This window comes from Lygodium microphyllum, chromosome 22 (genome assembly GCF_053477565.2).
Source record: "Lygodium microphyllum isolate KBCC chromosome 22, Lygodium_microphyllum_v1.1.10, whole genome shotgun sequence".
NCBI lineage: Eukaryota > Viridiplantae > Streptophyta > Polypodiopsida > Schizaeales > Lygodiaceae > Lygodium > Lygodium microphyllum.
In genome coordinates, this window is record NC_141156.1 from 104,514,313 (window position 1) to 104,527,162 (window position 12,850).

Consider the following 12,850-nt stretch of genomic DNA (forward strand, 5'->3'; position numbering starts at 1 on the left):
CTGATCCTCACCTAGTATATGTGACCCCACCCCCACCCATCCCCTCCCTTCCCACAAGGGATGACAAGCTTCGTATGCCTATATCTTCTCCTCACCAGTAGCCTAGCCCCCCTCTCCCCACACAACCACTAGCTCATTTGACCCAGCCGCCCGCCACACCTTCCTTAGGCTAGCGCAATTACTCCCACAGGAGTTTTTCCATACTGGTCTGGGTCCTGCTTGAGAGTTGCGGAGCGTGGAGAGTTTCCACTACCTTTGGAGGTGGGGATCTTTGTTGTCGGCAAGTCAAGGAGCAGCAAGGTCCATTTACTAGCACCACATCGGATGGACCAAACTATACCTTCTTCCTTCAGACCTCTCATTCAAGAGACTCGACGATGACACAGATAGAGGAAGTGAAGGGGTAGGTTGCAAACCACATCTCCTAGTGGATGGGAGAAGGAGGACTAGCACTCTTTTCCTAGCAGTGGCCAAGGTGCATGATGGACATTAACTAGTGGTGGGTTGGAGCCGAGGTCCTACATCTGAGCATTATTTTTCGAGTCCCTCCACAATGGAGAGCATCGATGGATGTGATCAAGTGGCCCCTTGCATGAGTTGCCCACTTCTACCAGCGTACAGAGTCACGTCTTTCAGCCTGGCTAATAGATGCCCTGGTGGTACCGCCCGGAGCATCTATTATCCCCATGGTCCAACCAAGAGCCACCATGGGGGAATGGAGTTCACCTTCCAGGCCTGCGGCAAAGCACATTCACATGCCCCAGAGCTCTTCTTCTTCATCAACAGCTTCCACACCGAATAGATGCCTATTCGGTCAGTCACAGGCTTCCCCATGAGTTTACATCTAGCATCTTGGAATGTGAACAGCCTCCACTACAGTGGGGCATGTGGTTCGAGGAAGTTGATTGTTCAGCAGGAGTTGCAACCTGCCCTTGCTGGATGGATTGACATCCTACTTCCGTAGGAACACAAGCTCACCTCCGCCCAAGCCCAGCGGGTAGGGAAGGTACTTTCAGGCAGCTCACACACCTACTAGGAGTACTCTATTGGGGCCCATGGCAGGAGTGGAGGCGTATGCACCTCTATTAGCTCGAGGCTCACCTCCTGTGTGTGTGACCACGCGACGATAGTGGAAAGGAGGATCCTATGGATTAGATTGGACATGGGGGACTCATGCCTTGGAGTCCTCAATGTCTACGCTTCTATGGAGGTTAGGGCACGCAACAGGTTCTGGATGGAGGTTGCAGCAACACGACTTCTAGAGATGGACTCCTGGATTGTTGGAGGAGACTTCAACAACCTGGAAACCTTAGAGGACCAACATGACAAAGGCAGAGACTACCAGGGTATGGCAGGGGAGGAGCAGGAGGCATGGGAGGTCTTCCTCCTCATGGTAGGAACATGCGATGCTTGGCGGGACGCAGCTTTTCATAGGAGGAAGAGGTCATTGGACTTCTCTTGGGGGTATAGGCTGTTGGACAGAGCTCTTCTGGAGCGGCTGGACCAATTTTATGTGGGAGAGTGGGTATGCTCTCGAGGAGGCCAAGTAGGGCAGTTGGCTAGCACCACCTTGTCTTTGACCACTGCCCGGTTCTCCTCACACTCGATGCTCCAGCTTCAGCCCTCAAGTGAGATCCTCTTAGATCCCTGACTCGATCTACAGGAGGGAGAAGGTGAGGAGGCAGATTGAGCAGCTTTGCACTAGGGAGTGGGACAGGAGGGACCCGATCGCAGAGGAGGTTGTAGAGGTCTTAGCCGAGTCGAGCAAGATCTGCTAGGAGATAGCCTTATAGGTTAGGAAACAGAGCTCGGAGGAGGAGAGATCACTCCGGCAAGACCTAGCTGCCATGCAGAGACTTCTTCAGAAGGCACCAGGGGATCCCACTCCCCATGCAGGAGGGTCACACATGGGCAGCCCTCGCCGGTCTTGAGGACAAGCGCTCAGAGTTCTTCTTCCGTTCCTCAGTAGCCTTTTGGGCGCGGAAGGGGGATACGATGTGTAGGGAGTTTTTTCAGGTGCATCAGCCTCGCACATTAGGAGATCAGATTTGCAGCCTCCGTGATCAGTATGGGAGGATCCGATCTAGCCCAGAATGGGTGATGGAGATTGCCATTGAGTACTTCAGATATCTTTTTCAGTAGGAGGCAAGCTCTCAACTAGGGGACAACATTGTAGACAACAGGTTTGGGACTGCATTCCGTCCCTCGTCATAGAGGAGATGGGTCGCTCCCTCCTAGACCCCATCACAGAGAAGGAATTAGCGAAGGCTTTCCATGCGCAGGATGGGCACAAATGCCCGAGAGAGGATGGACTTTCGAAGGCCTTCACTACCTAGTGGGAGCTGGTGAAGGACCCCCTGATACTAGCCTTTCAGAAGATTTTCAGATCAGGACGGATGCCTGGGAGTCTATCGGGGCAGGTCTTATCAGCCTCCTCCCCAAAGGGGGAGACCGGTTGTTGGAGCTATCCCAGTGGAGATCAATCACCTTGTTCTTAGTGGCCTATAAGGCATTGACCAAGATGGTCGGTAAGCGACTCCGCCCCGTGCTTCCAAACATTATTCATGACACAGAGACAGGTTTTGTCTAGGATAGGAGCATCCTAGACAATGTTTTCACCTTCTTCGAGGCGACCGAGTGGGCCTAGCACAATGGCTAGGGGTTGGTTGTACTACTCTTGGACTTCGAGAAGGCATATGATAGGTTTGATTGGGAATTCTTAGAGGGCACCATGGCGAGGTTGGGTTTCCCTCAGGCATGGATTTGCAGGGTCTCTACACTCTACAGATCAATTGCCACTAGCAGGGTTCTCATAGGTGGTAGGAGGGGGGAGGAGTTTGGGCTAGAGAGATCTGTCTGGCAAGATTGTCCTCTTGCCCCATATCTGTTCTTACTCTTTGCACAGGCGATGTCCTACTTCCTGCGTTCAAGTGTGAGCGGGCTACGTGGCCTTCGACTTCTGGTGAGAGAGAAGACGGAGCTGCTTGATTCAAAGTATGCAGATGATACTACCCTTTATATGGAGGATGATGTTTTGATGGTGGAGAGAGTGAGACTAGCTATGGAGGTGTTTTGCACTGCAGTAGGAGCGAAAATCAATTGGCGAAAGTCGGTTGATTTTCTTATAGACCCGGACGCTAGTACGGAGTGGGGCATCCACTTGGGGTTCAAATGGGTGTGCAGGGGATAGACCATCTAATACCTAGGTTTCCAGGTAGGACTCGACATCACTTTGGCCCAGCAGTTTCTTCCGGTTCTCGACTCTATCAGGTGGAAGCTGACCTACTAGAGTACTGTCCGCCTCTCCTTAGTGGGCCGAGCCCTGGTGGTCCACCAGGTCCTCCTAACGACGGCCTGGTACATTGCCTTGTGCTGGTGCTTCTCGTCTTGTGTGGTTCAGCTTCGCCGCCTAGTGCGGAACTTCCTCTGGGCCAGCTCAGATGGTTCTAGGGACTCTCGGGCCAAGGTGGCATTGGCAACCATCATCCGACATAGGGATTGGGATCATAGACCTAGAGTTTCAGAGCTTGGCCCTTTTGGGCAAGCTAGTAATCTGTGGGCTCACACTAAGAGGGCAGACCTAGAAGGTCCTTTTGCAGGAGGGTCTCCAGGAGTGCAGACTTGGTGGTGATTGGAGGCCATCCTTTAGATGGATCTTCACGACTTCGCGGATTATGCCACCCAGATTCTCCTTCCTTTGCAGCCTACTTCGTGTGTGGTAGGGCCTTTGCATGGCCCTAATTCAGAGGCCCCTAGGATGTGAGGAGGAGATAGACTGCCAGCCAGTGATCTCGAACCCCTAGGTCAAAGATAGGGACGGGATACAAATTGGAGAGTGCCCCCACATCCAATGGGCTGGATGGGAGGCTGGCCTTGCTCGTACTATCAGGACGTGGCGGGAGGTGTACACGATGGTGGATTAGGAGGTGTTGCACCAAGTATCAAGTTGTCAGCAACAAGGAGCTGAGTTGAGAAGGGAGATTGATTCAACGATCCCTCAAGAGTGGCTTGACCCCCCGATTCGAGAGCCGGTTGAGCCTGGCGAGGTGTGGGTGGCTAGATTCTCACTGGTAGGTATTCCCCTATAGGTGATAGGTAGAGTGGGCGGTGCCCCCTACGGGGTTTTCTTCACCGTGCAGGATGGGAGGCGTTTGGTCCTTGACAAAGGGCAGGAGGATAAGGAGATTGTTGTCCTTCCTTGGAGGAGGATTCATGTGGTTGGTCTCTAGGGAAAGACTTGGCGTTTGGACCCTTATGTGTTTTGGGAGGAGCCTGGGAGTGGCGCCTCTGGATATGAGAGAAGGCCACTTGATGAGCTGGAGTGGAACCTTGGAAAGTGGCTATTGCCGGGCCACTGTGGTCGCCAAGAAGCCACTTAGGTTCTTGGAGTACACAGCTACGATTGGTAGACATGTACTCATGCAGGAGGACATGGATTGGGCGCCTTCGCGTAGCAGATATTGGGTGGAGCACAGCATGACAGATGCCTTCCGTTGGACTTTCTGGCGCTGCCTATGGGACAGCTGGAGGCTGAGGAAGGTGTCGTATTTCCTATGGCTTTTGGCACATGGAGGTCTGGCGGTTGGGAGTTGGTTGGTCCAGATGCAGCAGGATGGAGGGTATAAACACTGCCCACAACAGCTTTTGGAAACTCCAAATCACCGCCTTTGGTCTTGTGAGGCAGCACAGCTCGTGTGGAGAGGAGTCTGCTGCATTCTCCAGTGTGTGGCACCCAGCCTTGGATGTATCTCGTGGGGAGCTTTCTGTTGGCAGGTAGTCAGCCCAAGTTGTCACCTTTTGTATGAGGCCGGGATGTAGGACACGATATTCATCATTGAGGCTGGGTCTTGCACAGTGGTTGGCTTGGAGGCTTTACCCAGCTGCCAAGTACTGGAGCCCACAGCAGACCGCTCAGAGGTATGGGAGATCGTAGGGAGTCTTACAGGGTGGCACATCTAGAAGGCACGCTGTCAGGAGGTTTTTGGCAGGGAGTGCCTTTTAGTAAAGGTGACTTTGGCAGAGCTTTGGGCTTTCATCATCCACTCCCTCTGTGGCTGGTGGGATCAGGCAAGTCTCGAGCTTGTCAGGAGCTTCGTTTTCACTTTTCTGCGCAGTTGGGGCGTGGCGAGGACCTGTTCTTCATGATGCAGGCAGGCAGCCCCAGATGGCGTTACATCCCCCCTCCATGCCTTCTTGCCCACAACCCCCCCCCCCCTTCCCAGACCGCCTTGAGAGGGTTGTATACATCATGTATTTGTGATTTGCATCAGCTCCAGCTAGTCTGTTGAGCATGAGCATTCCATTGTGCTCAGCCAGTTGAGTAATATAATTAGCCACATTTTACTTGCAAAAAAAGAAGAAAAAGGCCATATGATCTATGCAAGCTGAAGTGTTAACATGTTTTCTTTGGTGCAGGCTTCTTCTCTTCTCCTTTGTCATGCTAGTCTTTGTATTTGGGCAGGCAGTGCGTGCCATGGTAGACTATTGGCTTAGGATTTGGACAGATGGGAAACACAATCTGCAGCCAGGGGTATATTTAGCAGGGTATGCAAGCTTCGCTGCTGGAGCAAGTATATTTTCTCTCCTCAGGGCACTTTTATTCACATGTTCCACTGTGATTGGAGCTGAGAAAATGCATAATCAGATGGTGGAACGTGTATTGCGGGCACCACAACTTTTCTTTGACCAGGTATGCCACTTTGTCATCACCGTATTCTGTGTTTTAGTATATTGAAGCTTGGTAATGATGGTTTGCTTTTTTTACTCTTGCAATGCTATCTTTGCAGAATCTTGCAGGTAGGATCTTAAATCGGTTTAGTAAGGATCAGGCTCTAGTAGATGAATTGCTACCTACCACAGCACAGGCAAGTTATGATGCTCTTGTTATTCCAGATAGGCAGTTAAAATGCTGGACAGATCAAAGCACATTTCCCATTGCTATAGCATTTGCATGCAGCCAATTAGCATAGGAAATATTACTTTTTGTAACTTAAATTGTTCTGCAGCAATTCCTGGGTTGCATGGTTTCGAGCTTGGGGAACTTGATCATAATTGCGGTTCTAATTCCGTGGTTTCTGTTAGCAATCCCACCTTTTTTACTTGCCTTCTTCTGTATTCAACGTCGTTATGTGGCAGTATCACGTGAATTGAAAAGGCTTGAAGCCATAACAAGATCACCTGTGTATGCTCATTTTGCTCAAACCCTTCAGGTATAAATTAACTATTTTGTACTTCAGATTTTGATAGACTGCATCCATATGTATTGTATCTGTATTTTATACACCTAGACAAACATTTGTGACACATTACTAATTAGCAACAAATGCTATTCTCATCTGACACTTCAAAATAAAGTTTACATGTTTGGTTGGATTTATCTTCACAATGTTGCCATACTTGTTTTGCTATGGAGAAGTTTGCATTCTATGACAAGCCTCTTTTTGCATTATGTTGTAAGCTTCATTATAAAGTTTTAATGTCATCAAAATTTTTAAAACAAATATTAATTTTAGATAAGACCTAATCATTCTTTAGAGATTTAAGATTCAAAGACATATATTGATTCAAGCTGCCATAAAGACCTATGAGACGTGATTGTGTTGTACAGTTACAAATGACATCTTGTCATCATGATATCCTTAAAAGATAAGACATGCCAAATGAAGGCAGTCTATTTCTGCCTATCCACCATTACGCCCTCCTCCTCCTTATCCTCCACCACCACCACCACCACCACCACCACCACCACCCATCTATCCTCCACCACCTTCCCATTCACCCTCATCTGCCAAGCATGCTTTTCCAAGCAAGACTTGTTTTAACAGGTCGGATTTTGGATCGCATAGGAGGTTGTAGAGGTTCTTGCTGAGTCAAGTAGGATCTGCCAGTAGGCACCCCTACAGGCCAGGCAGCAGAGCTGGGATGAGGAGAGAGCACTCCAGCAAGACCTAGCAGCCATACAGAGACTACTCCAAGAGGCACCAGGGGATCCCACTCTCCACATGCACGAGGTGCGTGCACGGGCAGCCCTCACCAGTCTTGAGGACAGGCGCTCAGAGTTCTCCTTCCGTACCTCAGCAACCTTTTGGGCACAAAAGGGGGACACAATGTGTAGGGAGTTTTTTCAGGTGCATCAGCCTCGCGCCTCAAGAGATTAGATTCGCAGCCTACGTGATCAGTATGGGAGGATTCGCTCTAGCCCAGAGGAGGTGATAGAGATTGCCACTGACTACTACAGACACCTTTTCTAGTAGGAGCCAGTCTTAGCTAGGGGACAGCATTGTAGACAACAGGTCTGGGACTGCATTCCGTCCCTCGTTAGAGAGGAGATGGGACGCTTCCTCCTAGACCCCTTCACAGAGAAGGAATTAGTGGAGGCCTTCTAGGCACAGGATGGGCAGAAATGCTCGGGAGAGGATGGTCTTTTGAAGGCCTTCTTCACTACCTACTAGAAGGCGGTCAAGGACCCCCTACTGCTAGCCTTTCAGGAGATTTTCAGCTCAAGACGGATGCTAGGGAGTCTATCGATAGGTCTTGTTAGTCTCCTCCCCAAAGGAGGAGACCGGTTGGAGCTATCCCAGTGGAGACCGTGTTGAGAAACCCTTCACCCGCAGTTTGCGTTTTTGCATTTTTGTGTTTTTGCGTTTCTGCATTTTGCGTTTAGGGTTTGCACCCCCAAAAAGTGGCGCCATCCTAGACCGACTCTGCCTATTTATAGGCCACTCTCTCATTCATTCCTCACGGCTGATTCATTCAGTCCGTCACCCCTTCTCTCTAGCCTCTCCACTACCCTCATACCCCTTCAGGAGGACATTGCGGTTCGTGGTTCGTGGCTGTCTTCATCATCTTCCTTGTGCTACGGCACCCTTGGTCCCTTGTATCACATTTACTCCATGATTCGGAACTTCATCATTCCATTCATCAGAGTTTCTTCTCTCTTCTCTTCTCCTCTCCATGTTTTCCGAGTTCACTCCGTGTTCCTCCCCGCAAACCCTATTGTCTCGTTGTTACGTCATCTTTTGACAGACCGATCACCTTGTTGTTAATGGCCTATAAGGCACTGGCCAAGATGATCGGTAGGCAGCTCTTCCCCGTGCTTCCAGATATCATTCATGACACACAGACATGTTTTGTCCAGGATAGGAGCATGCTAGACAATGTTTTCACCTTCTTCGAGGCGACCGAATGGGCCCAGCACAGTGGTCAGGGATTGGTTGTGTACTACTACTAGACTTCAGAAAGGCCTATGACAGGGTTGATTGGGACTTCTTAGAGGACACCATGGCAAGGTTGGGCCTCCCATAGGCATGGATCTGCGGGGTTTTTGCACTTTATAGATCAGCTACTAGCAGGGTTCTCATAGGCGGCAGGAGGGGGGAGGAGTTTCGACTGGAGAGATCTTCCAGCAGGGTTGTCCTCATGCCCCGTATCTGTTCTTACTTTTTGCAGAGGCGATGCCCTACTTCCATTGATCATGTGTGAGCGAGCTACGTGACCTCCGACTTTGGGTGAGGGAGACAGAGATGCTAGATTCACAGTATGCAAATGATACGGCTCTTTATATAGAGATTGATGAGCTGATGCTGGAGAGAGTGAGATTAGCTCTGGAGGAGTTCTGCACTGTAGCTGGAGTGAAAATCAACTGGCGAAAGTCGGTTGGTTTTCTTATAGACCCAGACTCTAGCACAAAGTGGGGCGTCCAATTGTGGTTTAGATGGGTGTGCAGGGGACAGACCATTTGATACCTAGGGTTCCAAGTGGGATTCGATATCACTCCTGCCAAGCAGTTTCTTCCAATTCTCAATTTTATTAGGCGGAAGCTGACCTACTAGAGTACTCTCTGCCTCTTCTTAGCGGGTCGAGGCTTGGTGGTTAACTAGGTCCTCCTAGCAAAGGCTTGGTACATTGCCTCATGTTGGTGCTTCTCCTCGTCTTGTGTGGTTCAGCTTCGCCGCCTAGTGTGGAATTTTCTCTAGGCCAGCTCAGACAGTTCCACGAATTCTCGAGCGTGGACGACCATCATCCGGCATCGGTGTCTAAGGGAGGGCTTGGGATCATTGATCTAGAGTTCCAAAGCTTGGCCTTGTTGGGTAAGCTAGTGGTTTGTGGTCTCACAGCAAGTGGGCAGACCTAGAAGGTTCTTTAGCAGGAGGGTCTCCAGGAGTGTAGACCAAGGCTTGGCGGGGGTTGGAGGCCATCCTTGATATGAATCTTCACGATTGCTATGATCATGCCGCCCATATCTTCCTTTCTTCGTAGTTTACTTGGAGTGTGGCAGGGCCTTCGCAAGGCCCTAGTTGAGAGGCCCCCAAGATGCTAGGAGGAGATAGACCGCTAGCCATTGGTTTGGAACCCCTAGGTCAGAGATCAGGACGGGATATAGATAGTTGAGCGATCCCACATCCAATGGGCTAGCTGGGAGGCTGGCCTTGCTCGTACTATCAAGATGTGGAGAGAGGTGTACAAGATGGTAGATTAGGAGGTGTTGTAGCGGGCATCAAGATGTCAGCGAGATGCTGCTCTGAGGAGGGAGATTGACTTAGCAATCCCTCAGGAGTGGTTAGATCTCCCGATCCGAGAGCTAATGGAGCCTCGGGAGGTGTGGGCTGCTAGATTCTCATCGGCAGGTATCCCCTTACAGGTGGTAGGTAGAGTGGGTGGTGCCCCGTGCAGGACTTTCTCCACCGTGCAGGATGGGGGGCACCTGGCTCTTGACAGAGGACAATAGGATGAGGAGATTTCTTTCCTCTCTTGGAGGAGGATCCATGTGGTGGGACTCCAGGGGAAAACCTAGTGAGACTGGAACCTCATGTGCCCTGGGAGAAGTTTCGGGAGTGGCGCCTTTGGATATGGGAGTCCAGGCCACTTGATGAGTTAGAGTGGGATCTTGGAGAGTGGCTATGGCCAGCCACTTCGGTCGCCAAGAAGCCTCTGAGGTTCTTGGAGTACACAGCCAGGTTTTGGTAGACATGTACTGATGCAGGAAGACATGGATTGAGTGCCTTTGCGCAGCAGATACTGGGCGGAGCATAGCATCACGGATGCCTTCCGTCAGACCTTTTGGCGTCGCATGTGGGACAGTTGGAGGCCGAGGAGGGTGTCGTATTTCCTTTGGCTTTTGGCATATGGGGATCTTGTTGTTGGGAGTTGTTTGGCCTAGATGCAACAGGATGGAGGTTGTAAGCACTATCCACAGCATCATTTGGAAACTCCAAAGCACTGCCTGTGGTCTTGCAAGGTGGCACAGCGCGTGTGGAGAGGAGCCTGCTGTATTCTCTGCCGTGTGGCACCCAACCTTGGATGTATCTCGTAGGGGGCTTTTTACTGGTAGGCATTTAGCCAGGGCCTCTTATATGAGGGAGGGATGCAGGACACGATTTTTCTCATCGAGGCTAGGTCTTGTGCAGTGGTCGGCTTGGAGGCTTTATCCATTCACCAAGTATTGGAGCCCATAGCAGAGCGCTCAGAGGTATGGGAGATCATAGGCAGCCTTATGGGATGGCACATTTGGAAGGCACGCTCTCATGTGGTTTTTGGTAGGGAGTGCCTTTTAGTATATGCGACTTTGGCAGAGCTTTGGACCTCCATCACCCACTCCCTCTGCGGCCGGTGAGACTAGGTGTAGGGCGAGTCTCGAGCCCGTCAGGAACTCCGTTTTCACCTTCTGCGCACTTGGGGCGGCCATGACCTGTTCTTGATGATGTAGGCGGGAAGCCCTAGATGGTGATACACCTCCCCTCCATGGCTTCTTGCCCCCATCCCCCCCAAACCCCTCCTTGAGAGGCTTGTATACATGATAGATTTGTGATTTGCATCAGCTCTAGCTAGTTTGTTGAGCATGTGCACTTCGTTGTATTCAGCCTTCTGAGTAATATAATTAGCCACACTTTTCTTGCAAGAAAAAAATATAGGTTGGATTTTACCACTTGGTCCAATTTAATGAGGCATGTATTGGATTCCCAAGGTTTGTGGAAACTTGTCCTCGAACAAGAACCCCAGCTTGGCTGACACCCACTGGTATCCATATGAGGTTTGTCAGTCTTGGAAAAGCAAAAATGCCATAGCCATTGTTGAGTTGATGCAAGGTTGTATTCTTGAATTTCACTCATAGCTCAAACAGTTTGACCTTGCTTTGAGTGTTGGGCCCATCTTGTTGACTGCTATGTGGTGCGGGATTGGACTTGTCACATTAACTTAGATTATGAACTTCAATACTTCACTATCACTGATAAGAATGACTTGAAAGTCAAGTTGGCTGAGTATTGGCGTTTACTTACTGAGTTCTCAACCATTGGGGTCCCTAAATTTCCTAACGATCAGGTTACATTGTTCCTTAATAAGCTACTGCAAAAATATTTCCATTTTGTGCAACAGTTGATCTTAGAGCTTCAAATGCTCACGTTTTATGAATTTGAGTATCAACTACTGCATTACACTTGGCTCTTTGATCAGTTTCATGGAACATTCTCCATAGAGGGGGCCTTTGTTGCATCTTCTTGGAAGGGCTAGCAAGGGAAGGACAAGTAAACTCAACTTTCCAATCAACATCCAAATCCAAACCAAGCTAGTGAGTCACAAGGAACTTCCTAGTCAAAACTCAAACCTAGGTGGTAGAATGTACCAAAGAAAAATCGGTATTGTCAACATTGTCAAAAGGCTGGTCACTTTGGTGAGGAGTGTTGTTTTAAAGCTAAGGGCAGGCCACCCATGACCTTGTGTCTCGAGCTGATTTGGTGCAAGCACTCTTGTGCTCCCTCCATAACCGAGAGAGCAGGGTAAATCCAATGCTCACATGGCAGTCTGTTCTTTTGCTCCCTCTTCACGTGAGGAGTTAGAAATGTCTACCCATCTTGCTATTGTGGACTTCAGTTATCCTCGGGCATGTGTTGCCTCTGTTGAGGACTGACTGGATGAGTCCCCTTCTTGCTCTGAGTTGCTCTCTCCTTTGAGTTCGTAGCTAGAAGCACTTGAGCCCACTTTCTCTAGAGACCATTCGGCCTAGCAGACCATTCCTTTTCACTCCCCACCTACACATCACTTGATCCTTGTAGGGCATGCTCTAGTTTGTCTTCTCTTTTCCACAACATATTTCTCCTTTCGGCCCAGCAGACCATTCCTTTTCACTTCCCACCTACACATCACTTGATCCTTGTAGGCCATGCTCTAGTTTGTCTTCTCTTTTCCACAGCATATTTGTCCTTTTACTTTTCTACATTCTTGGCATGACTACCTTTTGGTAGTGGGAGTTCCATTCACATTTGTCCATAGTGCTCACTTGCACTTAATATTGAAGTCGAGGCTTGCATATTTTACGATCTTATGTAGTTGTCAGCAGAGTGCACAAGGATCGAGACACGCGATATTGTGGTTTGCATAGTGAGAGAGAGTGAGTGCAAAGTAGAGAGTGAGAGCACAAGACTTGATGTGGATACAATCTCTAAAAAGTGTACCACTTTAGGCTTTTGATTATATATATATATAGAGTACATGTGTAAGGATGTGTGCACACCTGAACATCGTAAAAGGCACAGTGAACATTTACTCCCAAAAACCTGCCACCTATATGTATATATACATATATATGTGTGTGTGTGTGTGTATATATATATATATATATATGTATGTGTGTGTGTGTGTGTGTGTAAGGGTGTGTGCACACCTGAACATCGTAAAAAGCACGGTGAACATTCACTCCCAACAACCTACCACCTAAAGGCAACGTGCCTAAAGGTAGAGGAAAGAATCAGCACATCACCAGTGCGCTCGTCCACTGTCCTGTGGTGTGCGCCGCTAGTTCCCTGCCAAACCCCCCCCCCCCCCCCCCCCTCCGGCCTTGTGTGCCGCCTCTCCC

At 49.6% G+C, this 12,850-nt stretch overlaps 1 protein-coding gene across 7 annotated transcripts in view; it reads left to right on the forward strand.

Moving 5' to 3' along the window:
* LOC148017461 (uncharacterized) overlaps positions 1-12,850 on the forward strand; it is a 182,471-nt gene that overhangs the window by 138,692 nt on the left and 30,929 nt on the right. For all 7 annotated transcript variants that reach the window (XM_087662460.1, XM_087662459.1, XM_087662461.1 and 4 more), the window contains 3 exons: positions 5,416-5,689; positions 5,787-5,864; positions 6,006-6,209. In XM_087662460.1, the coding sequence (XP_087518586.1) occupies positions 5,416-5,689; positions 5,787-5,864; positions 6,006-6,209 (556 nt within the window). The remainder of the gene's footprint in view (positions 1-5,415; positions 5,690-5,786; positions 5,865-6,005; positions 6,210-12,850) is intronic.